General features: G+C 54.2%; 1 protein-coding gene across 5 annotated transcripts in view; it reads left to right on the top strand.

Annotated features, from left to right (window-relative positions):
• RXRG (retinoid X receptor gamma) overlaps positions 1-27,250 on the top strand; it is a 28,672-nt gene extending 1,422 nt beyond the window's left edge. For 2 of the 5 annotated variants that reach the window (XM_068690638.1, XM_068690633.1), the window contains 9 exons: positions 17,626-17,885; positions 20,511-20,655; positions 20,917-21,096; positions 22,834-22,994; positions 23,740-23,869; positions 24,132-24,264; positions 25,041-25,132; positions 25,415-25,520; positions 26,503-27,250. In XM_068690638.1, the coding sequence (XP_068546739.1) occupies positions 17,626-17,885; positions 20,511-20,655; positions 20,917-21,096; positions 22,834-22,994; positions 23,740-23,869; positions 24,132-24,264; positions 25,041-25,132; positions 25,415-25,520; positions 26,503-26,650 (1,355 nt within the window). In that variant the 3' untranslated portion in view covers positions 26,651-27,250. Of the gene's footprint in view, positions 1-1,331; positions 1,520-1,673; positions 1,756-10,842; positions 11,237-17,625; positions 17,886-20,510; positions 20,656-20,916; positions 21,097-22,833; positions 22,995-23,739; positions 23,870-24,131; positions 24,265-25,040; positions 25,133-25,414; positions 25,521-26,502 lie in introns of those variants that run through there. The other 3 variants (XM_068690637.1, XM_068690635.1, XM_068690636.1) reach the window with 3 other exon arrangements.

Raw genomic sequence — 27,250 nt, 5'->3', positions numbered from 1 at the left:
ATGATTCCTGTCTATTGGGTAAACCAGTGGCACGACACTGGAATCGATTTTCCTGGCCATTAATAACAGCAGCAGCAGGAGGTGGATGCACAGCTGCCCTAGGTGTATCAGCTGCCTGCGTGCCCCACTGTCACCTACCTTTCCTAATCTCTGCCCTGAAGGTTTTAACACCATCGTCTGCGAGGTGAGTCTGGAAAGATATCAGATGTGTTCCTTCTGCCGAGCTTCCTGCCCTGCCTGGGACAGGGCTTGGCACCCTGTGACCTGCATGGCCTGAGTCCCTCAGTTTTGCAAGACTCCCTGCCTTTTTAGTGGAGCGATTCGCTGCATACTTGAGAAACTGCAAGTATATTTCTGGGTGCTGACAGCTCCGTTCCTTACCGAACCCTGGGCAAATAGGTGTGCGTGTAACCAAGGGACAGGGAGTGATGTCCGAGGCTCAGAGACCTGAAGAGCTGGGTCACGAGAGCCAGGAAGCCCTCAATCCCACCGCCCTGCTCTCATCCCTCGGGATGAAGGAAGGCTGCTTGGTGCTCGGCCTCAGTCCCAGTCTCGGGCTTTATCCCCAGCCCCTGTTGTCAGCAAACGAGCCACGAAGGATTCATCACTGGCTACAGCCACCAGAGCCCGGAGTTGAAGCCTTGCGTGCGCTGCCAAAACCAGCTCGCAGGTACTCACGGGTTGGCCCCTTCCACTCTGCATCTGTCCATAAAGCGCGTGTCCTTCCCCCCCTGCCTTTTCCCAGCTGACCTTTTGAAGCACGGCCGCGGGTTCGGCCCCCTCTCGCCTTTGACAGCTCTGAAGATTCACCCTGAGCTTTGCGGTGACGGCTGGTTTATGGCAGGGACCAGCAGCCTTCCCTGGGTGCAGGGCTAGCCTGCCTTCCTCAAAGCTGAACTCACACATGCCTGAAAACAGGGAGATGCTGCCTATTCAAAAGGGCCCTCTTCAGCTGGTGAAGCTTGGGGCTGGCTTTTGCATGAGGAAGAAACTTTTGCATTGAAGTTTGGGAGCCAGGAGATCTCTGCTGACTGAAATAAAAGGAGCAAATGCTGCTGGTACTACTTTCCTGTAGTTCTGGTGACCTTCTGGAGAGAAACCTTCTTGCTTGATCTGTTCCTTGCAGCAGAGGAGGAACAATAAAAGGCATTTAATTCTCTGATGAGGGGCAGGTTTCTCCTAAGCTGGACCTAAAGCGATGTAGTAGGGACTCCTGCAGTGGTAGGGATTTCTGTGAGAGTTTGCTGCAGGTGTTTTGAGTCTTGATCTGCTCCAGCTGGCAGCTCAGGGTGGGCCTCCCAAAGGCTTTTTTCAACCCAGAGAAGGAGATAAGAAGGTGGTTTGGAGGTAGAGGTTCCTTCTTTTGTGAGGATTCTGCTTGGTTTCTCTCCTTGCTCCCCCTGCAGTGGCTAGCTGGGGCGATTCAGGAGCTGAGCTGGAAGCCCTCGCTGTGCCCTGTGGGACGCCTGGCTCTGCTCTTCTTGAGAGTCCCTTGCTCGTGCCGAGCAGCATCTTTCAAGTAGGTTCCCTTGGGAAGGGGGCAGGATGGGTGGTGGGCTGGTACCTTGTGGCTCATCCATGTGTGTGACCACAAGGGCAGAGGGGAAGCTTCTGGGAAACTGCAATATTACAAAAAATGAGAGCAAATCTGGAAATGCCAGGATGGAGAGGCACCGCCCGGCACAGTGATGTGTCGCTGTGCCCTGCTTTCTCCAGAAGCACTGAGGGATCCTCAAGGAGATGTTTTGGGGCCAGGTATGGGGTTTTTTGTTACCTGAGAGCAGTGTCAAAAGTGATGGCCACAGGGCAGGGAGGCCAGGCTGCTCCATACCCACCTGGCAGAGATTCTGCACCTTTGGGGCTTTCACAAGGGTTTTATCTCTGCTTCCTGGTGTAGTTTGTATCACTGTGGCTGTACACACACATTTATGATGTAAAACCCTCTGTTTTCTGTGCTTTGAGGAGGGGAAACATTGCATTGCAAATCTGGTGGAGGAAGCTGTGCTCAGAGACCGAGTGAGACGTGGGGGTGGATCCTCCTCCCGTTGGCACCAACCCTGCTGGGTTTGAGGGCACCGAGTCGGAGTGCACGAGGGAGCTGGGGCTCCTCTGGCAAACAAATAAGAGCACGCAGTCCCTCAGCACCCCGAGAGCTCGTGGGGTGTGTGTTGTGAGCACAGAGCAGACAAAATTTGCTGGGGGACCTAGCTGATTTGAGGTGCTGTGTCTCCTTGGGGTCCTCAGCCAAAAGAAAAGGATCTGAGTGAATGCCCGTGGTGTGGGAAGCAGCAAGGTTACAGGAGGATAGAGCCCTGTTTTGGGAGGAAGGCTGCTCTGCGGGGCAGCGAAGGGGTTAAAGCGCAGCAATTCTGCCCAATCAGTCCGCCTCGCCCATAATAAGCAATTAACAGAGTGTAATTGTGCAAATCCATATGTGGCAGTAATTACCAGGGAGATTAATGGATTCCTTCCTATCCGAGCGGACCCCACCGCAGCTTGCCAGCGTCCTCCCGCCACCCAAAAGGACTTGGCGAGGGGGCGAGCGGGAGCTGCTGGGTGCTGGGCACTCCGTGGTGACCCCGGCCGGCAGGGAGGCCCCTGTGCTGGTTTAACAAACCCTTTTCATCTCCCTGCCTTTCCTTACGGGCTGCCTGGCTCAGACCTGGCTTCCCGAGGACAGTTCGTGCACGGCCCGCCGTGTCCCTGCCCTCCCCATTGTGCATTCATTCCCCTCTCCCCCGTTTAGCCCTAATTGCTGCAGAATATCACGTTTGTTTCTCCGCTTTTTTTGGTAGCTTTGTTGTTTTGGCTGCCGTGGGTAAGCCAGCACGCTGCTGAAGGCATGCAAGAATCAGGAGGGATGGCAGCCAGGGAAGCGGGGTGCTTGGCACTGGGGCTTGGGGCAGGTTTGCAAGCCAAAATGCCCGTTTTGTGTTTGGAGAGGGGCTTTTCATGGGCATGCTGAGCCTGCCATGTCCCTTGGGATGAGTTTCCTTAGAGGTGTGTGCAACAGAAGCAAAGAGCGACCCTGCAGCGGGCGAATCCTTCCCCTCCAAGTGCTTTCGGGGGAGTGAAAAGGGGTGGAAGGGAGTGAACTGGGGAACCACCCTGGGCTCCTCCACAGCTGCACCTTGGGTACTCGGGATGCAAAATCCCCTGTCCCACTCGGCAGCCTCATGGCCAGCCTTGCCTCTGCACCACGCGCATGGGTCTGAGCCGTGCGGCTCCACGGAGAGCTCAGCCCCGTGCCAGGCTGTGATCCCTGCCCTGACAGCTTGAGCAGGAGCTGGGCAGCGTGATCCCGTGGGGAGCCTGGCGTGCCGGCCGTCTCCGCACGCATGGGGCTGCGGATGCCCTGGGGTGGTTGGGGCTGGGGAGCCAGGTGCCCTTTGGAGCCTTGGATGGCACGGAGAGATCGCATCGCATCTCGTGTCAAGCAAAGGTCTCATCTCCTCGCTGCCGTCCTCATCAGGCCAAAATGGCAGATATGTGCATCTTCAAGGTCCCCAAAGCAGGACAGACCCAGAAGTAGCTCGTGTCTCAGCAGAGCAGCCTTCTTGGAAAGCTTCCCACCTGGCACACCTGCCCTGCAGGGCTCACAGGGATACTTGGGGCACTGAGGGGTGTCTTGCACAATTTCTGGGATGCTTGAAGCCTTGGGTCTTGGCTGCCCTGGATTTAGGCTCCGGGGTTGCGAGATTTAGTGGATGGAAATGATGTAAAAGCCTTGCTGGTGGAATGAGCCCGGGGAGGCTGTGAGGGCAGCCTGGCTGTCAAAACTTCCCTGTGGAAAGAGCCCTTGGCCTGTGCTGACTCCCAAACTGCTCTTGGGAATGATCTGATAGAAAATGCCAGGGCCTGTGATTGCAACCAGCAGGACAGACCCTGGGACCATGCCCGGGAGCTGGTGAATTTGCTGGTACAGATGTAGCCTTTGGGGCTGGGCTGCTGGGAACAGTTACAGCAAAGAACACACACCAAAAAAACTCTGTGGAAAGTTTGAGGCCTCTGGATTTTGCAACTGGGATGTGTTTGCCTTACAGAGACAGGACGGAGCTGGAGAAGCTGCTCAGGCATCTTCAGGGCTTGCTTCATTAAGCGGTGTGTGGGTTTGTGAAGTCGGTGCCCAGAAGTGCATCGCTGTGCCTGCATTTCCCCAGCCCCTTCCCCTCCTCCTGCTGCATGGAGCTGCTCCTTCTGCTCAGAGGCTTGAGCTGAAACATGTGGCTGCGGGCAGGCGCTCGCTGCTTCTTCCTCGGCCTTTCTACTGGGAAGAGGTTGGGGGCAGCGAGCAGATCCTTGACAGTGCCAGCAAATGTCACTGCGCGTCCCTGCCAAGTCTTCATGCGTCTGCTCCTCGCTGCTGCGCTGTCTTGGCTCTCTGCGTGGCGTGCTCAGTGCTTGCCTTGATCCGGGGCCTTTTTGTGAGGCAGAGGGAATTTTGTCACGCTCACAAGGCTTTAAATAGCGGTGGATTTTCTGTTTGAGGGGGATCATGTGGCTTTCAGGAGGAGAATGTGTTTGAAAGGTGATGGAGGCTGTTGATAAGGAAAGGGATGCTCGCTGCCGCTGGCTCCTTATCTGCCCCTTGGCTATGCAGGTGGGTGAGGGGTTTTGAACAATTTCTGTGGGGAAACGCTGAGGGGAACAGGTCCTGTGGGAGAAGGTTTAGGCTGAGTTTCGTGTTGTGCTTGTCTTCCTTTGGCTGCCACAGAGAGGGGGGTCCCAGGGGATGGGCAGCCACAGACGAGGGATGTGCTCATCTGTCGGAACAAGGCACCGATAGCTCAGTCACCTGAATGTCAGGCAGAGCAGGCTGGCTGTCTCAAACCGATGTTGCTTGGGCAAAGATGTGGTCTTCATTTGTTTTCCTGGTGGCCTAGAGGCATTATAGGTGTGAGCTGAGGGACCAGCTAGTAGTGCTAGGCCAGGGCTGCCCAATCTGGGTACTCGCAGCCGTGCAAACTTGCTCCAAGACTTGCCTGAAACTCCGTGGAGCTCAGGAGAGCCATCCCCAGGAAATCATTACAGAAACAGATGAGGTCTTTGTGTGTCAGAGGAAACAGCAGGGCACTAAGAAACCTGCCCCTCCTTCCTCCAAGCAGACACATGGGTGTATGAGTGGGGCTGAATTTCCTTCTCCTGGCACAAGGATCCCTGTGGCATCTGGAGAGGTGCTGCAGAGGTGGGATCCGGGCGAGCACCTTGGCTCCTGAGGAGCAGCAAACATCTAGAGGAAGGGAGGGCAGCCCTGGCGTTCCTCTGTGCCTTACAGCCAGGGCCTGACCGCCTGGAGAGGACAATCCCAAAGGCAGCTGGCTGAGAAGAGCTGGTGGAAGCTGTGGTACCGTAGATGTGGCTTTAGGGCCCTTGGTTCAGACGAAAAGCTCTGTGGCCACGTGACACCAAGTGCTAATTTGGTGTAAATGCCTCCTTCCTTCTTCAGATCTGTCTAAACGATAGCAGTGGGGCAGCTTGATAAGCTCCATCCCATGTCCCTCTCTGCCATGTCACGGAGCCTTTAAGGGGTGGGTGCCAACCCCTGATGTGAAGCTGCTCCTCTTGGATGCCTCCAACCCTTCCTCCCCTGAGAAGGGAGCTACTCGGAGCAGAAATAACCCCTGTTACCTTGAACTCCGAGCTCCAGGTTTGCCTGGCTGGTATAAATAGAGCACGCGAGGCAGCCAGATGTGATGGAGATTGACAGGTTGTCTCTGGAGTTTTGCACTTGCTGGCGCAGGAGGAAACATAAAAGCACAAACGTGGGGATGCACGGAGCGAGAGCAGCAAGCACAGCCCCCGGCTGCATGGGGCATGGGGGACGTCCACCCCAGGGGACGCAGGTACATCACAAAATGCAGGTCTCACAGAAAAAGAGAGTGAAGAATTGAGCAGGATCTAGGAAAAAATAAAAAAAAAAAAAAGGCTTTTTGAAAGTTTTCCAGGAGTTCTGCAGAGATAGGTGGGAGGATGGAGTTTTATTTAGGTAGTTTGTTTCTGGGTAGTCAGAGAAGCCCTAAAATCACGGGGATTTTTATTTGAGGGATTTTGTTTTTATGTTGCTGTCCTTACAAGCACTAATGCAGGATTAACCCAAGGATCAAGGATCCATCTCCTATTGAAAAATTTCCTCCGAGGAATGGTCGCTGAGGGAAAGCAGCAGCAGCACTGCAGCATTTTGTCTGCACGTGCTTGTCCCTGGCAAAGCCCAAAAGGTGGAGGCACCTGCCTGGAAGGAGAGCCACGAGCTCCCAGGCCCTGAGCTAGCAGACCCAGCATCGCCCCTCGATGCTATCTATTCCCAAACCCCTTAATTTGGCACACCAAAACCTCCCTGCTACCAGCCGCGCTCATTCCCCCACGAGCCCTGACCCCAAAGCAATGGATGCTTTTGACAGAAAAGGTCCGCATGGCTATTTCTTTGGGTCCACCTTCCCGGGAATATTTGACTTCATGCTTTTCCATGACGCTGCTGCTGCTGACCTTTCTGCTCCGGCAAGGGGGAGTCGCTGGGAAGCACATAGGCACTGATTCTTCGCTCTTACAAAGGCTGGGATTGTTGGCAGCTTGACGCCCCAGAAAGTGTCTAATTGACTCTACTCTCCCTCGCTGGGCTCCAAATGGATTTTCTGCCTCAGGATATCTCGGCGTTATAGTGGACCTGTTGTTTTTGCTCCTCGCGTGATATTAAAAAGTGCATTGTTGGAGCAGAAAGCCTGAGTCAGAACGGATGTGCTGCCTGTCGCCCCACAAGTGAGTGCCAGGACAGAGAAGCAGAGCGGGACAGGGTCACCTGCCACCCACCACCAGGGGCCAAAAAGCTTCCTGGAGCATCCTGGAGAATGAGCTTGGCTTGGTGGCTTAGAGTGTTGGCATTAAAAGATCTCCTTGTTTGTATTTTTTAGCTGATTTTGGTGTGTTTGCTTGGTCCTGGATGCTCTCTGGTCCCATGCCTGGAAGCATCTTGTCTGCATCTGTGTCCAAAAGTGCTCGTGCTGCACCGGTGCCTGCCGGGGGAGGTAATTCCTGGGAGGAGTGGGCAGCTGGGCCCCGCAACCAGCAAAGCTGCTGGAGGCGCTTAAGCAGGCGTAAGAGGATTCAGTGACACCACTGATTAGCGTCGAGGGCCTCATTATGGTGCTGATAATTGAAGGACTCCCGAGGTTTAAACAGACTGGGAATTATCTGCCCTCAGAGCCCGCTCTTGGCTGCAGGGGACGGTGCTTGCTGCAAGGTAGGCAGTGCCCTCGGAGCTGGGGACAGTGACCTGTGCCCTCCGGACCCTGCTGGTCCTGGCCGTGGGCAGGGGACGTGGTGGCACCCGTGGGGCTCGGGGGGAGATGGGGAAGGCATGGGGAGGAGGAGAGGGGAGGCTGTGCTGCTGCAGGTGTGTTGGTGCTGCTGCTGCTGGTAATTGCATTAGCCCGGTGGGGCTCTGGGGCTAATTTCATTAGCTTGGTGTCTGTGGTTATTGCTTCACCAGAGATAGTGGTGGCAAAGGGCAGGGCTGGGTGGGGAAGGGCTGGAGCAGCAGCTCCTTTCCTCTCCATCTGTGAGGAATGCCCAAAGTGACCTCGCTCTGTCCCATGCCAATGCCAGTAGAGCAGACACTGAGAGTGGGTCCATCAATCAATTTGCCTGCAGAAACCCAGCCTCCAGTCCCTGCTCTGTCACCAAATCATTATTTACCCTTGAGCACATCACTTGGCATCTGCCTGTCCTGTTTTGGCTCATGGGGCACCTGGCCTGGTAGCCCCTGATGCACCCCAGTGGCCGTCTGAGGGGAGCCCCCGTGGGTCTCTGCGGCTCGAAGCAGTGTGATGGGGGGGATGAATGTGCAGCTGTGGGGTTAGGAGGGCTGCAGCCTTGTTGTTTGCATACGCTGTTGCCACATACATGACCACAGACGGCTTTTAAACACAGATGGGATGGGAGACTGGGATTCTTGGTCGTGCTTGGGGTTTTCGTGGTTCAATCCCATGTGCAGGGAATGGGGATTGTATTTAATCTCTGCTTTCCTGGTTCCGGGGCAGGGTGGGATAAAATGACTCAACTTTGGGCCGTCACACGTTTAGGGCCTGGCTCCAGAGGCCAGTATCTCAAAAGTCTGGGTGGAGCAGTGCTGAGAAACCTTTGGGATGCTATTCCAATGTGCTGCCAAAACATCAGATATGGTGTGGTGGCCTTGGGGAGCTGACGGGGACCCAGGGAAGGCAACATTAGCATCTCAGGTGGCTTGAACCCGCACCACTTCATCAGGAGTCCTGCTCTGACTGATGTTCTGGATGGCAGTCGGCAACACAGAGTCCCATCTGGGTGCAGCGTGGCAGTGGTTTTCCTTCGTAAGACAGCAGTGGTGGTCATGGCGTTGTTCTTTACAAAATAAGAGGAGAAATGGCAAGCCTTCAAGAACACGAAGCAGTGCCTTGCAGAAGCTGAGGGGCTGCCTCTGCATGGTCCCACAGCACTTTATAAGAGAAGCTGGGCCGGTTCCTGGAGCCTGCCAGACTGATTTGTGTACAGGGGCTGGAGCCCGCCCTAAAACCCTGAAATGAATTTCCCAGTGCTTGCTTAGCTTGAGGAAAGGGCCTGGAGGGGTTCCCTTGGAGTTGCTCAGCGTGCATGTGTTCTGCAGCGCTAAGCGCTGGCTAACCCAGATCTGCTAAAAATCAATAAAGTAATCCACTTACTGCTTGGGACTGCCAGCCTTTTTAAGGAGCTCAGGGCTGTTTTGTTTCTCTTCTCTCCCATTTCTTATAAGCTGGAAGAAAGGAGGAAAAAAAAAAAAGGACGGGATGCTGGCAGAGCCGGGCTAAAATCAGGCTCTTTGCTCTGGGCAGATCAATAAAAATAATTCCCTACTAAAACATCATTAGCACGGAATTAAGGCTGCTGAGATCCTGCGTGGTGGGTGAGGATTAATACCCCCGCTAAAACCTGGCGTGGTGGGCGCTTAAAACACAAAGCGGCTTCGCTGCTCACACCTCCCTGTCCCAGCTCTGCTCAGTGCCTGCTCGTGGGGGTAAAAAGCATCACTTCTTCCCAAGCAATTGTTTGCTGTTTTTTTTTTTTTGATTGAAAAATGTTTTTCAGACTTGTCACGGAGGGCAAAATGCTTTCCCTGCTGAGAAATCCAATTTTCCGTCCAGAGATTGAAACAAGGCACCTTGCAGCCGGCTCTGCGGGGCCGTGGGGCATCCTGCCCTGCTGCCTCGCACCTCCTGGCCTCGCACGGAGCCCCAGCACCACGCTAAAAGACCGTGCTGAAGCCACAGCCAGCATTATCCCCTAATACTGATCTCGTGTCTTACTCTGAGAAAACTGCACGCGTGTGCCTGGGATGATGCAGAGCACTGCTGCTGCTGCCTGCAAGCCTCCTTGCTCCTGGCAGCGGTCAGTTTTCTGCTGTGTGGAGATGCCCAGGTGAGGGCCAAGTCCTGGAGCTGCTGCCGTGTACCTGCTGCCCGTTAGGAGCTGTGGTTGTGATCTGGTGTCCTCCTGATATTGTGCGTTACCTGGTAATGGGAGGAGGCCGAGTCACCTTTATAAATAATTTTTGAAATATTAATACGAGGAATAAAAACATTTCCTTGCTTGAACTATGGTTAGAGAGGAAGGAGCATAGTGATGTCTGTGAGTGAAGGGAGAAATGGAGCTAACTAGGATAACCTTCACCCTCCAGGCCAGGTGATGCTTGGCCTCCATCACCAGCCCCTGTCCCTGTTCTCCACCACGTGCTGGTGGCAGGGCTGTGATCCTCCTTCCTCCTCCTCCTCTTCCTCCTCCAGCACAGCTCTGCACACCAGGCAGCGCAGACCTGAGCCTCTGCTTGCTTTACAACCTCGGGCAAAATTCCTCCCTCTCCCATTCCTTCGAGGTGACTTCATCTGAGGTCACCTGGACCAGAAGCACGGGGCCGTGCCATTGCCTCCATCCCTGCCTCACCCAAAAACTGCAGCCACAGGGCAGGGGGTTCCCAGGCAGGGAGCTGGGATGCTCCCCCCGCAGAGCACCGGCTGCTAGAGGCAGTGCCAAAAATCTTCACCTGGCTTTGCTCTGCTCTGGCATCTGCCTGTTTGTTCCTCCTTATTTCTGCTTATTTCCTGCAGTAGTTGATGTTCTGGGTGGGTGGGCATGAAGTGAGCATTAGGGATGGATGGGGGCTGTCTGTGCAGCCTGCTGCCTCGTGCTGCTACGGCTGTGAGCTCTTTGCTGGCGTGGATTGAGCCCCCTGGGGTCTGTCCTGTGTGTCCCCCCTCCTCATCCCATGCAGCTTCAGCAGCCAGCTGGAAACCAGCTCCTTGCAGGTGGGCTCCCCATCTCCACCGAGCAGCTCCCCACCAGCCCAGCTCTCATCCCGGCACCCCGTCCTGGCTCCAGGAGGGGTGCGGGGACCCTGCACCTAACCGGGGTGCCCGAAAGCAACCCCCTGGGTGCTTGATGCTGCGTGGTGCAGCAAGGAGGCTGATATTTGCACGTGATGCTTGCCACAGTGCACACTGGGTTTGGGTTTTTGCCCCTTCCAGCTCCACCTGGTGCTTCCTGGGGGCGACCACGACCCTGCAGCGCGATGCCAGGAGTGCAGGTAAAGCAGAGCCAGGGCAGGAGCACGATGCTCCACGTCCCGCACAGCCCCCAAAGCCCTTGGATAGCTGCGTGGGGGCTCCTGCTCTCAGCACTGCTGGCCCTTGGTGTGCCTGGAAAACACCTCCACATGGCTGGGGCCAGCATAACTAATAACCTGCAGCGAGTCTTGACTGGTGGAAAAGCAAACAGCCGCCTCCTTCTCCACGATGCTCCTCCCCTAAACAACTTAAACCTCCCCTCCGCCTCCCAATTTTTGATCTCTACCGGAGCCTGCCTGCATCCATCGGTGTCTTAGCCGGGCGATTATGCTACCGGGACGCTCTGCGGTGAATTCACGGCGAGCCGAGACGGTCGAAGACAGGAGCCAGCCCTGAGTTGCCAGGAACGAGAGCACCTCTCAATCCCAGCCAGCAGCTGCTGCCGGCGTGAAGCGAGGATGAGGCCGCGGGAGGAGGCAGCTGCCCCCATGCCCCCCGAGAGCCCCTGCTCCCGCAGAGCCATGTCCCGACCCCGGTGGGCTGCGCCGCGCTCCGGGCAGCTTTGAAGTGAGAGGAGGTGGTCGTGGTTTAGAAAGGCGAGAGATGAACTGAAGATTTCAACATGTACGGGAATTATCCTCACTTCATTAAGTTTCCCGTGGGCTTCGGCAGTGAGTATTCCCCTTGCGTTCGCGGTCGGTGCCTGCTGGGTTAGGTGGGGAATCTGATCCTGCAGTAGGGATCCAGGGGGGAAAAGGGAATTTAGAAATGTGTTTAGAAATGTGCTCACGTGTGGCGGTAACCTACAGCGCCTGTGTGCTTGGGACTGAAGTTGTGCTGCGGTTTACTTCAGCACAGCCAAAGCAAGCTGCCTGAAATCAGGCAGGCGTGGATCAAAGCCAGGCTCTGCTCTGAAGTTCGGTGTTCGGGAGATGTGTGTGAGTGACCTATTCAAAGAGCAGGGGCAAACGAAGGAAGTATCTTTCCAATTGCATTTTTATTCATTAAATCACTGGAAGAAAAAAAAAATGCTTTTAGACATAAAGCAGCCCGCATCGTGGCACTGCCCCCAGGACACGGATCCCCCCGTAACCAAAAAAAAAACCTCGGGTTTGCCAAACGAGGTTGTGAGCAGGGAGATGGGGCTGTGCAGGGGGCTGTGCCTGCTTGCAGGGCTAGGGGCTGCACCAGACCCCCGCACACCAGCCAGCCCCAGTGCAGAAACCAGAACTGCTCTTGGGAAACAGGCTCTGTAGTTCCTACTGCTCGCTTGTTGCCTTTATCCGAAGGTATTACGCTATTTTCCCTGTCCTAATGTGTGGGAAGTGGAGGGAGAACGGGTTGAGGAGCTGCTGGGTGGGATTTCTTTGCTGGAGATGAGGTCTGTGCAGATGTTGGATTGCACACGGGATGGTCCCACCACGTGTGATTTTCCCTCTTGCAATGGATGCTCACCTCTGGAAATGCTCCAGCTCCAGAAAAGCCATAGGCACTGCATCGTCACCCCTGCGTTTCACAAGCGCTCGACTTTCCAAAGTAAGTCCTTAGCCAGGGTCTGCAGAAACCAGGCTTGTGTTGGAAAAGCCTACTGCTCGCTGGTGTTCTTAGGGAACAAGAAAAGCAAAGCCAAGCTCTCTCCTATTGCCGCAATAAGAGGGGAACAATGGAAGTGTTATTTGTGCTTAATTCCTTGAGTATTACGAATGTACAAGGAGACGTTCAGACTGATCTTCGCAGGAACCAGGCACGGATCCCTGTGGAGGCAGGGGTCACAGTGCTCTGCGGAGCATTCGGGAGGCTTCTGGGAAAGGGAGCTGGTAGGAAGAAGAGGTATTTCTGCCCCACCAGCAAAGACCGGGGCACCAATCCAACATCTGGCCGACAGTTCGATATATTGGGGCTTTAACTTCCATTTAGAAGTGCATTTAAGTGGTATTTTAACCTGCTGCTAGCTCGGTTTTGAAAACCAGAGGAGTTTTCTGCTGGTGAATCGCTGGCAAGAGATGGGAAAGCGTTGGCTGAGTTTTGTTGGGGCTGCTTTAAACCATGTCTCTTGCCTGCCCTGCGCTCCCTGGGCATGACACAGACCTGGGGTCCCTGCTCACATCCACACTCCCCTCAAAGCTGGAGGGCTCCTGTGCCCCTGATGCAGCTCTGGCTTCCTAAAACTGTATTTGCTTCCTTTTTTTTCTTTTTTTTTTTTTCATTTAAGTGGCTGTTATGTATGCTTCAACTTGGTCTTCATTGACATCCAAAGCAGGGGATGTGCGCTAAGCAGCCAGATTTGCCTTCACAGCCTGGGCTCCAGGAACATGGAAAGGGTTTCAACCCGTGGTCCCCAGAAGGATGCATTTCACCCGACGCCTCGCTCCCAGGGCGAGGGAAGATGCTGCGCTGGCCATCCCCTCTCCGAGCACTCTGGCACAGTTGGTTGGGGACAAGAACTAACTTGGCTCCTCCACAAAGTCTCTTTTATGAGTACTCATGTAACTTGGCCTGCGGCCACACCACCTCCGGCTGCGATCTTGTCAGCTCTCCCAGGCAAAGCGGGGTTAGGCCAGGTCGGCTGGGGGCTTGGGAGAGCTGTGGAGGAAAACCCAGGCTGCTGCCCGGCCCCTGGCACCTTTTTGCCCATGGTGCCCGTGCCATGGGCTGCTTCTCCTCTGGGTGCCCCAGCTTGCCGTGGCCAGACCCGTGAGCGTGTTTTTGTGATGGTGGTGGAGGTCTTTGACCCAATGGACAAAAGTGTGAGAAAATCCAGCAATGGGGCAAAATCCTGCAGCTACTGAAACAGATTTTGTTTTAAAAGTGGGAGAGGCTCACTTTCACCTGCCTTCACAGGGCCAAGAGGGATGCTTTCTGATGGGGACCTGGAGCTTCTCCAGGAGCCCAAAGACCACTGTAGGGATCCGTGTGTATGTTTTGTCCCTGGTGGATGCTGTGCTGGAGATCCCAGTGAGAAATCTGATCAGGCAATCTCAAAAAGCCCTTCAGGCCTCAAATTCAATGACTTTTTTCTTTGTGAATGGGGAACTTTTACATAACTCTCGTGCATTACCATTGTCACCAGGGGGATGTGATACCTGTAGGGGTAGGTGGTGGTGAATTTGGCCATAGAGACACCTGGTCCAATTTCAATCAAATCAGCCCAAGATCTCAAACCAGCATCTGATGCAGAGTTTGGACCAAGCCAGGTGAAAGCCTCACGTGCTTCCAGCCCACTGCTCCTCGTGGGTCAGGTTTTGGGTGGCCCTGGCTTGCGGAGGCAGCACAGGAGCCGTGTAGCTCTGTGCTATCTGAGAGGAGAGGTGACAGCTCTTTCCCACTGCCAGAGGGAAACCTTTTCTTGCTTGCTCATCACTGTCTCCATGCAGATCCCCGTTGCGGAAGCCCCTGCTCACCTCCAAAAATGTTTGCTCCTCTCTGATGTCAGCTGTCAGGGGAAGGCTGCATTATTTATTGGCTCACAGAGTTGAGTGGGCAGCTGGAAGCACAAAGGTTGCTGGACATTAAAAGCAAGGCAAAACCAGTCACCTTGCTGTAGGGTATTAGCGTGTGGATCTACTGCCCATGGAAACCTGCTTGGACAGTTAGAAATACCACCAGAAAGGGGATAGTTTTTTGGGTTAGCTTCCATGTATTGAAAAAATACGCAGTCATAGCAGCAAAACTTTTATTCGAATTAACTCAGGGTCCTTGCTACACAACTGCATCCAATCTCAGGAGCATTCCTTGCAGGTATTTCCCCACAAAGGCTGTCTCCAAGGATGAGCTGCCTGCCAGGCTGTGCCTCCCACTCCTCTGCTGAAGCCCTTCCCTGCACGCCTCTGCCCGGCGCTCGGATCTGCAGAGGAGGAGGTACCTGCAAAGTTCTGCTGTCATCCTTCATGCCGGTGAAATGAACCCTTTCCGTGCATGCCTGAGACCCCAGAAGCACAGGCATGTTGTTTGGTATTCAAAGGGTTTGTGCTGGTTCTTGGTTCCAGACAAGGCTGGAAGTGTGATCATCTAGAGATGATCATCTAGGCTTGGATGTTTCCAGTCTCTCTGTTCTCTTTCCACTTCTTCTCTAATGCAGTTGGTGAGATTGGTGTCTTCTGTTATTATTCCCATTCTGGGCTGGGATTTTGCTGTGGTGGAGATAAAAACCCAGACTGAAGTGGAGAATCAGAGCTTTGTCGTGTGCCTGCTTGCTTTCAGTGGCCATTAGGTGAATGCAATGCTTTTGCTCAAGGACAACGTTATTAAAATGCAGAGAGCTGCACGGTTCCTGGGCTTTCCTCTTAGTTTCTTTCTAATGCCAGCAGAGTCGTCAATAATTTCATACGATCTTACCCCAATTGCTGCAGCAATAGGATGCACGTTGTGTCTGTGCCCACCTCCAAACCCTGGCTCTTCTCTGCAGCCCATGCTGTGCTCGCAGAGGCAGCTGGAAGCAGCAGAGCACGCAGAAACTCGCTCCCTTTTATTTTTAAACTTGATTTCTTACAAAAATAAGGCTGGTGTGTGTGAGGGGGGCACACAAGAGAGCTCGTGAAGGGTTGATTGAGGCACTGGGTCCTCCGGACACTGGCACTGGGCTGTGCCAGCCTGGCTGGGAGCTGAGCCCTCTCCTCCCCTCGGCTCCACGGGGCCCTGCCGCAGCCAGCAGAGTCCCCGGTACCGCTTGTCACCTTGCATTACCTGACGGATGGGCTGTGGGCCTGGGTAAATGTCACCTGTGCCCAGTGCTGCTGGAGAGGTGCAGGCAGCCCTGGCTGGCTCCTGGCTCCACGGTCCCCCCCGCGCCATCCCAGGGCCACGTCCCTGCTGCGGAGCAGCTCAGATGCTTCTGTTCATCCCCCAGCGATGGAAGAAAATGCCTCGAGGGAAGTTCCTGCGAGATGTTCAGGTCACTTTCTGTTGGAAGATGCGTGACACAAATGGTATTTTCCCATGGAACATTTCGTTCAATCTTCCCAAGCCATTTTCAGAAAATCCTGGCCACCATGTCTTTCAGAAGCTTGGAGCCTTTCTAATAGGGAAACTCAGTAGTGGCCGCGTTTCTGGTAGGTCTGGTGGAAGTGTACACGAGTAAAATATCTCACCTGGGAGTCTTTTCTTATTTGCTTACATCTTCTGCACTATGCTTTAAAAGATGCCCTTGGAAAAGGATGAAGAATCATCCCTCTTCTCCTTAGCTGTTCTGCTGTGACAGACTTCTGCCCAATCCCCTCTTCGGTGGCTTATTCTCCCAAGCTGAAGAATCCTAAAAGGTAATGCTGTTAGCTCACTGTTTAAAGTGACATAAAAATTAATTTATTCATAAGCCTGATGCTGGGGAGGACTGCACGCTCTGGAACCAGACTAATTGGAGGCGATGAGAAACCCGTGCCCGGTTCTCCAAAGCTGTTGATGGCACAGGTCAGGATGCTCCTCTCCAAGCCCCAAGGAACAACCGAGGTGCCTCAGGGTCAGGTCCCAGGGGAGGTGGGGGACAAGTGAGCAGCACATCTGCCCCCCTCCAAAGGCTCTCCTGGCAGCTGCCTCTGGGTGAAAGGCTTTGTTACGTGGAAGCCACTCCAAGGTAGGAGTTTTGCTGTTGATTAACAACCCATGCTGCATGTGCTGCCATCCCCAGGGTGGTGGCAGGGCTTGGGGCATGTCCTCCAGCAGTAGGGTGCAACCCCGTGCCCTGGGGCTGCCCACAAACCTCTACGCTGCCCCTGGGGCTCTGCTGTTGTGCTGGCTTCCTCGTGCCGCACGTTGCTTTCCCACTGGGAGGATTGATCCAAAAAGCCAAAGCAAGAATTGACAAAGACCTTTTCTCCCCCTCCCTCTGTGGAATTAAGTCTGAAGTGGGTTGATAACAGCGGATCGAGTCCTCCTTGACTCTGACAAATGTCTTTAATGTTATTCAGCAAGCTGACCTTTTCCCGTCTTTATTGTGCATCTTCCTTTTGAATCAGATTTGATTGTGACTTCAGGTAAAATAACAAACGCTGTCACGTAAATAACTTTGCAGTAATGTTGGGGTGGGGGGGAGGGAGGGAACCACCAAACCTCTGCCTTCCTTGCAAACGCAAGGAGAGCATCCTCCGTGCCAGCCATGGAAAACCAGCTGTGTGACCTTCCCACACAGCATCTCTGCCTTGCTGCTCCGGGGAACGGTCTCCTGTGTTGAAAAGCCAAGAGAGAAACAATGCTTCATTGAAATGCTAATGACAGCTAATGCTAACTGGGGTTGCTAAATTCTAGGGAAGGGGGAAAAAAAAAAAAGGTCACAAGTAAATCCTTAAAGTGCAACTAGATACAGAACCCATCGAGGCTGGTAGGCATTTGGTGCCCAGACACTGCTGTCTGTGTGGTCACAGCCTCTGCCTGCTCCCTCTTGTGCCAATAAGCGAGGGCAAACAATGGATAAAAAGTTTTCTGGGTGCCTTGCCCTGTTGTCTGCACTGCTAAATAATTATGGGCAAAACGGTTGAGCTGGAGCTTGGCATTTTGTGGGTTGTATGGTTAATGGGTCCCAAAGCCTGATGCCAGCATCCCAAAGAGGAGCAGGAGGAAGGTGTGAAATAGCAAGGTGAGGAAGTACATGGGGGGAGTGAGGAGCTGAGCCATGGGGAAGGGAAGAGGAGCCTGCAGGACGTGACACCGTGAGCCATCATCATGGGAAGCAAGGGAGCATCCCAGTGAGTATTTGGGGTTTCCAGCCTGGTTGGTGGGGATATCATGGCTTTAGTTGTGTGCTGATCCTAGTTGTGGGACCTCAGGGAATAGAAACCCAGCCCGAGGCAGGCAGCAGCGGTGCCTTGTTCCACGCCAGCTGAGGGACTGAAGCAGCCAAGGGAGATTTGATTATTAAATATTATCTTCATAATATGTTTTGTTGCTGTGTATAACCCTATTTCCTGTGTCATAAGCGATGTTTTGCTCTTTCCCCTTATACAATAAGGCACGTTTGCTGGCCGGTGTTGAGCCTCGGCCAGCATCTACGCTGATGTGACCGAGTCAGGGCAGCGGATCTCCACACGGCCAGGCTCACCCATCGTGTCCCTCATCTCTGCCTCTCCTGCAGATTCCCCCGTTCACGCCAGCTCCACGTCCGTGAGCCCATCCTCGAGCCTCTCCGTGGGCAGCGCGGTGGACGGGCACCACAACTACCTCGAGGCGCCCGCGAATGCCTCCCGGGCGCTGCCGTCCCCCATGAACGCCATCGGGTCGCCGGTGGGCGCGCTGGGCTCGCCCTACAGGGTCATCGCATCCTCCATCGGCTCGCACCCCGTCGCTCTGTCCTCGGCCCCGGGCATGAATTTCGTGGCGCACGCCGGCCCACAGGTAGGCAGAGGCGCTCGCTGCCTTTGCGCCGGGTTGGGGTGCTCTGAGGTTGGCGTGGGGTGGGCTGCTGGGGGGTCCTTGGTGTGCTTTGGCCACTTATGGAGGTTGGATGTAAAGAATTATCAGGACGTGAGCCTTCCTGCGTAAATCCCCCTGGCACAGACACGGAAAATGCCTGTCTGCATTTCCAAATACCCTGCACGGTGAGGGGGGAGAGCTAATCCCCATTTCTGATCCCCACCACTGCGTCTATTGCCACGGGAATAATTACTACGAGTGGAAATACACATACATGTGTTGTAAATGGAAATAGCCATCCCTATTTCTTCTGCAAAAGGGTATCTGCTTCGTTTCACTCTAGCTCCTTCCCACAGACTTTCTGGAGAGACAAATGCTGATGCTAAATGCCAGCCACGTTCTCTGGGCTGCAGGTAAACTTTGCCTGAAGAAAAACAAAGCGCTCCTGTCCTCGCTGTCTGAGCTCACTCAGGTGCTGATGTTTCCCTTCCAGACAAGGGGGGGATCCCTGTGGCTGGGGTCGGTGTCCCCCAGAGCCAGGGGACACCCTTATGGGGTACCTGGTCCAGGCAGGGGCAGGACCAAGCTGCCAAGACCCCACGACCACCTCGGTCAGGTGGCTGTGTGGGATTTTTTCATGTGCTGAAAAGCTCTGGCAATACTTGTGCCCCTGGCACCCTGAGCAGGTGTTTGGTGGTGCTGGAGATGGTGGCGATGCTGGCTGTACAGAGACCCTTTCCTTTGGGGCAGGGGATGCTCCAGGAGGCAGTTTCCCCAATCCAGGCACCGTGCCAAGCTACCAGCTCCGAGGAGCGTTTCACTTGTGTTGCCTCTAATGCAAGGAGACAGCTGGGCCTTGGGGATTCGGCAGGGAGGCTGCTAATGGATTTGGGTTCAAGCAGTTGTCCCAAATATCATACGTGATTGCACTTAACCTGCAGGAGTCAAGCTCCAAAGACACTGATGGCTAAAACTGCCCCACTTCTCCCCCGACGTGCACCCTGTTATTGCCTGGAAGTGCAGCAAAGGTGATACCCGAGCTCCAAGTAATATTTTCAACCATAAAAAGTTCCTCCTGCCTCAGCATCTTGGCAAGAAACTTGCAGAGTTTTTTAAAAACTGGTTACTTGGAGGGGAGGAAAGGTTTGTATAATCCTTTCCGTGCTCCAAGTTTGGGTTTTGGAGCTTTTGGATTTACAGCTGTCCATTGTCTGGGTTGGGTCTCTGCTGGGGACAGCAAACCTTTGTTACCCAGGGTAATATTTTTCTGTGGAGCCCTATTTTTCAGTGGGAGGAAACAAGCTGGCTCCTAACGTGATAATTTTTGCTTGTATTTTCAATGCCATCAGACCTTTGAAGCTTTGAAAATGAAGGGCCAGCGGTGACAGAAGATGAGGACAGACCTCCCGTTTTTACTTATCTAATGACGGGTCCAAAAATCCCAGCAGGACCAACTCTCCTTGTTCTAGGCTGAAATTCCCTGGGGAGGTTATTACCATTTTTCATGGGAAATGGACGGTTTCTTGGAACAAATGGAGAACCTGCAACAAGTGGTATAAAACCAGGGGGTTTAGTTACTCTGAAGGCTCACTAGAGGCGTAGCTCGACTTTCACTCCAAGCCCCGTTTTCTCTCCCTGCTTCTGCGCTCTTGCTGGGAAGCAGAAATTTAGCTGACAAATTGACTGTTAAAACCAAGCCCAGTGATGAAGAAACCATCCCTCAAAGCACAGCGATGGGAAAGATGATCCGCCCGTGGTTTTGGGGAGACGTTGCTCTGCCCGGGCAGCTTTTGACAAGACGTGCTCGATGGCCCTCACTCCTCGCTGCCCTGCCGACAACAGCAGAGCAAAATATAGCAAATAGCAATAAAAGGGAGCCCTGGGCAACATTGGGCTTTGGTCTCTGATCGATGTCAGTTTGTAACCTTTAACTCGCAGCAGCCACGAGCAGCTCCAGGGGATCCGAGCTGCGAGCTCTGGGCCCTTTGCCTGCGTCTCGCTGCAGCACATTTTAGATGCTCAGCTTGCTCCTTTTCTTGATCTGGCAACCCCAAATGTGCTCTGATCGCCAGCCTGTTACTGAGTTTGGGAACCTGAGCCCCAGAGAGCAACCGTGATTGCTGTGTTTTCACGTGTTTCTGCGGATTTGCACATCACGAGGCAGGGAAGCTACCCCATTTAGCACTCATTATCGTTATTAACATCGTCACAGCCTCCCCAGCCACGCAGGTTGAATTGCAACAAACCACCTGGCTGCAGAGCCCTTCCTTACTAAGCAGTCAGTGCTCGAGGCCCCAGGCAGCTGGTGACCAGCATCCCCTAACGAAGCGGGCAGGATCCCACCAGCGCTGTCGCTTGGAGGCTGTAACTGAGCAGCTGAGGGTTGCTGCCTGCCCTTTTCCAGCTCTGCTTAGCGCTGTCTTCTGGTTATAGCATCTTAAATCCCTCCAGCTGGATTCACTGGAGGATGTCAGCCTGCCCAAGGCAACCTCCTGGGGCTGGGGATGAGCCCAGCCAGCCTGGGCAGGGAGGGGGGCTCAATTTGGGGATGGTTTCACTAGGATACGGAGCTCAGCCCTCTCACTGCGATGTCTTCTGCTTCTGCAGCTCAACGTCCTCAACAATGTCAGCAGCTCGGAGGATGTCAAGCCCCTGCCAGGTCTCACGGGGATGGGGAACATGAATTATCCATCTACAAGCCCGGGTTCCTTAGCCAAACACATCTGTGCCATCTGTGGGGACAGGTCCTCAGGTAGGAGGTTTTATTCCTGGTGGAAGGCTCTGTGCAATGAAAGCTCCCCTGATGCTCTGGAGTGGGGCTCGTGCTGGTGTTGCAGGATTTGTAGCTCACCTGGCTTGCCTAAAGGCAGGCTGTCTGCTTTGCAAATTGGTTGTGCTGTGCACAAGAGAGGGCAACCCCAAAAAACAGGCTCTGCGTATAATCTCATTTTAAACCTCTTCGCTCACGTTTGGGGTTGGGTTGAGCTCCTCCATGCCTGTCCTGCCTCCCCAGGGAAGCACTACGGGGTGTACAGCTGCGAGGGCTGCAAGGGCTTCTTCAAGAGGACGATCAGGAAGGACCTGATCTACACCTGCCGGGACAACAAGGACTGCCTCATAGACAAGCGCCAGCGCAACCGCTGCCAGTACTGCCGCTATCAGAAGTGCCTCGCCATGGGGATGAAGAGGGAAGGTAAAAATCTGGTTTTATTCTGTACTGCAGGAGGATGTGGGGCAGCAGCGCTGGTGTTCATGCAGCCTTAGGGCTTGCTGTGCTGTAGGGAAGGGGATTTCAAGAGCTGCAGACTCACAGAGCTGCTCCTTGGTGTCCCACAGTGCGTATGCAGGTGCCCTCTCACAGGACATCTTGTCCTTCACGTTCATGGAGGGTGATTTTTTTTTTCCCCCCCTCCTTCCTCAGGATATTGACTGTAAGGTCAGGTAGTGACACCCAGTGTGGCTTTTAAGCTGCTTTTTTTTTGTTGTTGTTGTTGTTCCAAGGCAAAAAACCCTGTTATCTCTAGCGTTGGATGTCAGCAGGGACATCCTTTAGCTATCCCTTTCAGAGGCCACGCTGTCCCCATGGAGAGCGCACAAAACACCCCAGTGCAGGGCAAAGCCTGGGCAGGCAGCTGTGATACCAGGTAGAGGCTGAACCTCTGAACCTCAGCCTGTTCCCCATAGCACGGTCACTGCCGTGCTGCCCTGAGCACTTAGGGCAGCAGGGGACTGTGAAATGCCAGCCTGGAATCAAAAACCTCATCTGAGGCACAGCTCTCCCTTCCTGCTGGGTGCAAAGTGGCTCAGAGGACCGTGAGGTCAGTGCAGCTCCCCTTCCCAGGGTGTGAAAATGGAAACCCCAGGCTGCTGGTGGACGCAGCAGTGGGAGAACAAACCTGCACCAGGCTGCAGCTGTGGCTGTTCGGCTGCAGAAATCACGGGGGCTTTTTGGGGGCTGCAGGAGCTGGGGGCAGGTTGCAGCTGGAGCGAGGGGTCCTGGGTGAGTTCAGAGGCCGGGAGATGGGGCTGGTGTTTCCCAAGCACGGTCTTCCTTCCAGTAAGGTTTTGAGGACTTTAGAAACACCTCCCTGGCTTCTTCTTGTCCATTAGCCTAAGGAGGATAATTTTTTTCTCCGAGCACACGTGCGTTGGCTGGTTCTTTGTGCTTTTGTACAGGAGTGGTGTCAGTGGGGCTGCTCTTTTGGGACGCTTCTCCCCAGAAATAAGCTAAACTGTTGGTCACTTGATTTTTTATTTATTTTTATTTTTTTCCTTTTTTAAGCAAGGTTTCCACGTTTCCCTTCGGGATTCCTCAAACAAAAACGTGCACCCAGGATGTTTTACTGAGCACGAGGCTTGGCATGCCATGGATGCTCATCCTACACTCACCTGTCCTTCAGACACCCAGCTGCCCTGAGGGTTAACAGCTGAGATCCGTAGAGAATTTCGGTGGTTCTGTTTCTCCTATTGGCAGATATTTTGGAAAACGGAGATGGTAGAAGAGAAGGAGAGATCCAAGCTTGCAGCAGGAGGAATTCCTGCTCAGCCCCATGCCCCCTTGTGCAGCTGGAGGCCTCAGCTTGGGGCAGGATTTGGGCATGCCGCAAACCTCAGCAGCTGGGTGCTGGGGGCCCTCCTGCCTCCTCCAGCATCCAGGCTGAGTCCAGGCTGCCACCTGGAGGCATGAACTCCTCCTTCCTCTCTGCTGGAGCTTGGAAGCCACTCACTGCCTTTTGTCAAATTTGGAGGCCACTGGACTGCAACAACCCCAAAATTATTGGGGAGTGATGGGGGCACCCTGAAATATCTGCCTATTTTCTGTTCTCCCCCTGCCAGAAGGGTTTCTCAACCTTCCTTCCAGAGGAAAAGGAACCCAAAGCGAGCAGGTAAGTGTTGTCTGGGTGTGAAGAGATGCTCTTCTGTCCTCCAGCTGTGCAGGAGGAGAGGCAGAGGAGCAGGGAGCGGAGCGAAAACGAAGCTGAGTCCACAAGCAGCGGCAGCGAGGACATGCCCGTGGAGAGGATCCTGGAAGCAGAGCTGGCTGTGGAACCCAAAACGGAGGCGTACAGCGACGTCAACACAGAGAGCTCAGTAAGGGGCTCCGTGCGGGTTCAATAAAATCACTCACATCTTGAGATAAGAGCATTCGAGGTGTGATTTGAAATTACAAACCCAATGCTAGCATTTTGCAAGATATTTTTTCTTCACAAAATCCAAAAACCACTGATTTTTTTTTTTTTTTAAAGCTATTCTGAATGACTGCTCTAAAACAGTCTGTATGTTGTTTTGCTAGATTTTTTTCCAGTTTCCTCTGTGGTTTCAAGGAGTAGATAGGACAACAGCTGGATGCCAGGGAGCTGGTGCCAAGTGCTGGCCTCTGTGCCTGCACAGCCCTGGGCACAGATTGCCTGCCCCAGCAACCAAGGCTGAGGTGGAGCTGGACACAGTGGGTTCACTGCTTTGGTTTCCCTGGGTTTGGGTAAAACTGCTGTTCGTGCCTGTTCAGATGGCTTTGAGATGAGCCCTGGGGAGCAGGACTCCAGCCTGCCACGCAGAACTTGCCTTGTGAAGAACAGAGAGCAAACAAATGTCTGGCAACCTGCTAATTTGGCTGATAAGAGATGATGATTTAAAAAAAAAAATAAAAATCTCCTCTATTCCAAAAGCACGCAGCTGAAATTATTGTGATTTGGTCGTTTTACTTGCGGTTTACTTTGAGTATTGCTAACTCGATTTGATGCTGCATGATGTGCTGCTGATGACCATCAGTGATTTTACACTGACCAATTCTCCCTTTTTCCTGTGCTCTTTCCCTTGGGTGCTGCTGCTCCGTTAGACAAACGACCCCGTCACCAATATCTGCCACGCCGCTGACAAGCAGCTCTTCACGCTGGTGGAGTGGGCCAAGCGCATCCCCCACTTCTCCGACCTGACGCTGGAGGACCAAGTCATCCTCCTCCGGGCAGGTAACGTCCCTGATGCGTGGCCTCCGGGGCTTTTCCTGTTATCCCCATCCTTCCCCTGGCCTCTGTGAGCTCACGAGGAACGGGAGGAGACCCTGAGCTTGTAGGGTGAGCAGGGCCAGGATGGGTGTTGGGCAAAAACTGTAGATTTTCTGGGAATCTGATGGTGGAGCCTGTGGGCAGAGACCAGCTCCCCACTCCACGTGGGACTGATGCTTTGAACCTGTCCTCTTGTGCCCCACACCTCCCTGTCCCTCCAATCCAGGCTGGAACGAGCTGCTCATCGCCTCTTTCTCCCACCGCTCCGTGTCGGTGCAGGACGGCATCCTCCTGGCCACGGGCTTGCACGTGCACCGCAGCAGCGCCCACAGTGCTGGCGTGGGCTCCATCTTCGACAGGTTCGTGGTCATTTTGTCACCCCCAGCAGCTTTGTGTCTCCCCTCTCAAAGGGAAGCACGTTCTTTTAGCAAGAGCTAGAGCAAACCCGTGGAGATTTGGGGCAGAATTAGCTAGAATGAGGAGGAGATGCTCAACTGGCTTAAAAGAAACACAAACAACCAAATAAAACCCACAAAGGGTTGAAAGCACCTTGGGAAGGGATTTCCAGCTGCAGAATCATCTCCTGGTTTGGGTGTGTGTTTCTGCAGGAGGAATGCCTCTCTGCCCTCCCCTCGCAGCTCGAAGCTTTTGCCGTAACTGGATCTAGAGCTAATACTGCTCAGCAAGAGCTTTAGCCAGCAGAGCCTTAAGCTGCAGCTTGCAGAATTTGCTCATGTAACAGCCACGGGGATTGTCTGTGCCGTGTCTGCTCGCAGCCTGGCAGGGTGCTGTGTTGCTGCTCTTACACAACTGGCCACGTTCCGCAGAGCGAGATGTGGAGAAACACCCATGTGGTTTTCCTCCAGCAAACACAAATTGTTCTTTAAAATCCAGACAGTGCAGAGGGCCAGGTGCTGAGCAGAGCAAGAGCAGGGGTGAATTTGATGCTGGGGACCCCAGGTGCTGCTGATACACGTGTAAAAGGGCAGTGTGGCATCGCTGTCCCACACTGCTGCCTCTCCCTGCAGAGAACTGGGGGGATTCCCAGTGCCCATCCCAGAAACTCTTCAGCCCCTAGCCTTGCTGCCCAAACCCTTTCTCTGATGATCTGCCCACCTGTGTCTCCCAAATGCAGGGTTTTGACAGAGCTGGTGTCCAAAATGAAGGACATGCAGATGGATAAGTCAGAGCTGGGCTGCCTGCGAGCCATTGTCCTGTTTAATCCAGGTAAGCTCTGGGGCTGCCGTGCGGTGCCACCATCGCTCCCCTGCGTGCTGAGGGCTGCAGGGGAGGGAAATTCCCCGTGAAAACACAAGGCTCCAGGCTTCTGCAGGTCACAAGCAGGAGAGCTGTGGCACTGAGCATCAGGACTGTGCCCAGATCTGCCCCAGTCTCTGGGTGCTCGGCTAAAGAGGGCCCAAATCCTCTCTCCCCCACGCACCTGGTCACTGCCAGCAGCAGAAAGGTCTCTGCAGTGACCTCCCCTCCACCAGAGCTCTCTTTTTCCAGATGCCAAGGGCTTGTCCAGCCCCTCAGAAGTGGAGTCGCTGCGGGAGAAGGTCTACGCCACGCTGGAAGCCTACACGAAGCAGAAATACCCCGAGCAGCCAGGGCGGTGAGTGTCCCCAACGGGGCAGCAGCCCTCCAGCCTGGGGCTGGGTCCAGCAGAGGGCACGTGGAAGGTCATAAACGCCACTCGATGGGTCCTGTGGGGCATGGGGACGTCCCTTTTGAGCCTGGGGACTCCCAGGTTTGCACAAATGTAGGATCATCCCCAGAACTTTTCCCATTTCCCTTAGTCCGTGGACATTTGGATAGCACTGAGAGCATCCCACAGCTGCTTCCCAGCCCCCTGCTCACCCCAACGCCCACCCTGGAGAGGGGAGGCTGGATCAGGGGAGAGGCTGAGGCCCCCGAAGCTGTGCTGGAGCCTTGGGGCCGCCTGGGAGAAGCCCTTCTCCTGCTTCTCGATCCGATCCCACCCTCTGCTGGCCGCGCCACCGAAGCGCCGGTGGCTGGAGCCGGCCCCTGCGCCCCGGGCGAGCGCTGCGCCCCGGGCACCTCCCGTGGTGCTGGGCTCCGGCCGGGGTCCTGCGGTCAGAAGGGAAGCGGGGAGCAGCCCCCCGCTGCACCCCAAAACAGGAGGCAGAAGCACTGTCGGAGAAATGGGGGAGAGGACTTTTTTTGAAGGCTGTTTCAGGATGTGTTTTAATGGCATGGTGGAGATGCAAGTCACCAGTTCAGGCTCTTGCTGGGTGGCAAATCCAGATTTTTTTTTTGTTTTGATTTTCTTTTGGAACTTAGAAATACAACCTTATTTTAGGGAAGATATTTTCTGTCTACGCATACAGAGAAAAATGTTTATTTCTTTGCTTTGAAGCACAAGGGAAGGAAAAACAGAGCTCCCCTTCTCCTTTGTGCCCTGCTCAACCATGGTAATTTCCCCTGGAGTGTCTGACTCTGACTCCACAAGGCATTTTGGGGAGAACTCGGGCTCTGCTCTCCCAAGCCCCTGTCACAGGCTCGGAAACAAGCAGGACCGTGCACTCAGCACCTTCCTCACACCCTCACACCTCTGACCGCTCCCCTCCTTCCAGGTTTGCCAAACTCCTCCTGCGTCTGCCAGCGCTGCGGTCCATCGGGCTGAAGTGCCTGGAGCACCTCTTCTTCTTCAAGCTGATCGGCGACACCCCCATTGACACCTTCCTCATGGAGATGCTGGAGACGCCCCTGCAGGTCACTTGAGGAGGGTCTGGCCTCACCCCTGTCCCCGCACAGCCTCCCACCCCTCTGCTCCGGGTCCGTGAGAGCTCGAGAGATGTCCTCCACCCTCCACTCCTCCTCGGTGGGATTGTCGTGTCTTTGTACAGCTGTAAATCACCCCCCTATAACCCCCCCCCCCGGAGTGGTCACCGATCCTCCACCCAGCTAACCAGCCACCTGCCCCCCCCTGTACAGATAATTGCTTTAAATTATTTTTTCACTCTCAATAAAAGCCAACAGAACAAATAAAATAATATATGAGAGAGGCACTGATGGGAGCCTGCAGAGCAGTGTCCTCCTTTGCTGTGGTCATGGCTCTGGGATGGGATGGGGCTGAAGGGGACCCTTAGAGGCTCTTGGGCAACCCAAATCAGGGCAGAAACCTCAGCTGGGATATCGCTGCTCCTGCCGATGGATCTCTTGGTGGAAGACTTTTCCCAGATATTGTTGTTCCTTGCTCCTGCTAAGGGGAGACCTGGAGCAATTTTCTGCTTTCAATCAAAAAAATTCATTTTGGCATCCTAAACAGAGCTCTTGGACTTTTTTGAACTCTTAAAAAATGTAAAGTTATTTGGAAAGCAA

The sequence above is a fragment of the Anas acuta genome, chromosome 8 (assembly GCF_963932015.1).
Source record: "Anas acuta chromosome 8, bAnaAcu1.1, whole genome shotgun sequence".
NCBI classification, from domain to species: Eukaryota; Metazoa; Chordata; class Aves; order Anseriformes; family Anatidae; genus Anas; species Anas acuta.
Note: the sequence above shows the minus strand (reverse complement) of the source record. Positions and strands in the feature narration are given on the sequence as shown.